This window comes from Gracilinanus agilis, chromosome 6 (genome assembly GCF_016433145.1).
Source record: "Gracilinanus agilis isolate LMUSP501 chromosome 6, AgileGrace, whole genome shotgun sequence".
In the NCBI taxonomy this organism is placed as follows: Eukaryota; Metazoa; Chordata; class Mammalia; order Didelphimorphia; family Didelphidae; genus Gracilinanus; species Gracilinanus agilis.
The window spans coordinates 274,809,207-274,811,692 of NC_058135.1; the positions used below are offsets into that span (position 1 = coordinate 274,809,207).

A 2,486-nucleotide genomic window follows, 5' to 3' on the forward strand; every position below is an offset into this window, starting at 1 on the left:
GGGTGTATTATTTACATCTCCATTACCAACCATGCTACTTGGCATATATTGAGAAATTAATAAATGTTTTCTTTTGAGCAATTGATAGTTTAATTCATCATCAACTAGAGAGAAGTAGGCTTTTGAAAGTCTCATTTTTCCTGACCATTTGATGATAAATGATCAATTTTTCACCAGGATCCAAAAGGTTATGTGGCAAAGGAGGTAAGGGAGCAGAAGAAAAATCGAATTCATAAATTGCAATTGAATAATAATTGTCTTTTTCTAGACCACACTTTCAGCATAGCATTCTTCATTTCTACATTTCTCAGTGTGTAAATGAGCGGATTCAACATAGGTGCAATCACTGTATAAAACACTGAAAATTCTTTGTCATTATTTCCAGCTCTGACAGGAGGAACATAAGTGGAGATACAGGGCACAAAGAAAAGGACCACAACCATAATGTGGGAACCACAAGTAGCAAGAGCTTTTCTTCTACCCTCTGATGAGTGTGTTCGAAGATTATATAATATGACAATATACGATGACACCAAGACAACAAAAGTAACTAATGCTACCATTCCAGTATTTGCAATGACTAAACTGTTGACAATTCTTGTGTCCATGCAGACAAGTTGCAGGAGGGGTTTCACATCACATATGTAGTGATCGATCTGATTAGGGCCACAGAAAGGTAACTGAAGGATCATAAATAACTGGGCAATAGAATGCCAAAAGGCCACAACCCAGGCAAGCAAGATTAGCAAGTTACATCTTTTCCGGTTCACAATTATCAGGTAGTGTAAGGGTTTACAAATGGCTATGTAGCGATCAAAAGCCATTGACACCAGGATGAACATCTCAACACCACCCAGTAAGTGAGCACTGAAGAGCTGAGTCATGCAACTATTATAAGAGATGGTTTTTCTTTTGGCAACTAAATCCCTGATAAGCCTGGGTATGATGGTGGATGTATACCCCAAATCCATAAGAGACAAGTGACAGAGAAAATAATACATGGGTTGTTGAATCAAATAACTATAAGAAATAGTAATAAATATGACAAAGTTCCCTAAAAGAATCGCAAAATAACATAACAAGAACAATGCAAAACTTAAAATCCTCATTTCCTTGTTCATGAACAGTCCCAAGAAAACAAATTCAGTGACATTATTCTGCATTTTGATGTACTTGGAGTTGGTGATCAGCACACAGAGTAAAAACAATGGATCTGAAATCATATAGAACATCACAGTTATCTTTATGTTTTATCAGGAGTAGAAAAAATATCTCATTTCTAGTATTATGGAAACACACACTGTATTTGTGGGTATATTCATAATATTTTTTAGATCGAGAATGCCAGCTTGTCTTAGACAGCACAGGGAAATTTTCAACAACTAAATGCATGTCCCATTATCTTTTTCTGTGCTTTTATTTCATTTTTGCCTATTCCTTCAAAGCTTCAAGAGAGCAATCACTGGTATGGTTACATAAAAGTCTACAAAATAAGATCACTACTAAGTAAAGAAGATACTTTCCTCAATGCCACTTATTATGAAAAGTGAATAAAACATAATTAAATTTAATATATCACTGTGGATAAGGGGAGACAGAAGAAATGTATGAGTATTCTATTTTATAAAGTGAAAAAATCAAATAGTTATTAGTTGGTAAAAATGCAGATTACAAAAGACTGATAATATGACTCAAGATATGTTTTTGAAAAATTTTTCACATACCATATAAAAGATTCTGATGATGGATAGAAATCATAAAAGTACATCTTCCCCAAATTAAATCTACTAACATCCAATTGGTATTAAGAATTTATTATATCATATATCATTATATTTTATATGTTATAATAAAGCATTAAAGAATTTATTAAATGTGTTAAAAATTGAGGCGAAATGTTTCAACTAAAAAAAGCAAGAAAACCACAAAGTATACCAAGGTATAAGGAAGACTGGAATTTAGATGGATCAAAAATATTTATCAAAACATTTTAATAGGAAATAGGAAAATTAAAAATTTATTGTCGTTTTTGAGAGGGAATCAGGGACCAAAGAACTGATGTGATCATTTTTGATTATGATGAGCTCAAGAACTAAGGCATGGGAGGGAAAATGATTTATTTCAGGGGAGAAAATTCTGAGGTTCTCTTTAGAAGTTGGGGACCAGGGTATGAATAATTTCAGCAAGTTTCTGAGCAACTGGTGTTGAATAGATGTGTGTTGAAACTGGAATTTTGAGAAATAGAAAAGGAAAGAGAATGAAATTCTTTTTCTGTCCTTCATTCTGTAACACTTGACTCTATATTTCCCCCTTGTATTCTTGATTTTCTTCCACTCAGATCCTTACGAGCTTCTCTCTCTCTCTCTCTCTCTCTCTCTCTCTCTCTCTCTCTCTCTCTCTCTCTCTGTCTCTCTGTCTGTCTCTCTCTGTCTCTCTCTCTCTGTCTCTCTCTCTCTCTCTGTCTCTGTCTGTCTCTCTGTCTCTCT

The 2,486-nt window shown here is 34.2% G+C and overlaps 1 protein-coding gene across 1 annotated transcript; it reads right to left on the reverse strand.

Moving 5' to 3' along the window:
- Positions 1-230: 230 nt before the first annotated feature.
- LOC123252619 (olfactory receptor 4P4-like) lies at positions 231-1,163 on the reverse strand. Its single transcript, XM_044681891.1, has one exon. It carries the CDS (start codon positions 1,161-1,163, stop codon positions 231-233), a length of 933 nt encoding a protein of 310 aa, XP_044537826.1.
- Between the last annotated feature and the right edge of the window lie 1,323 nt (positions 1,164-2,486).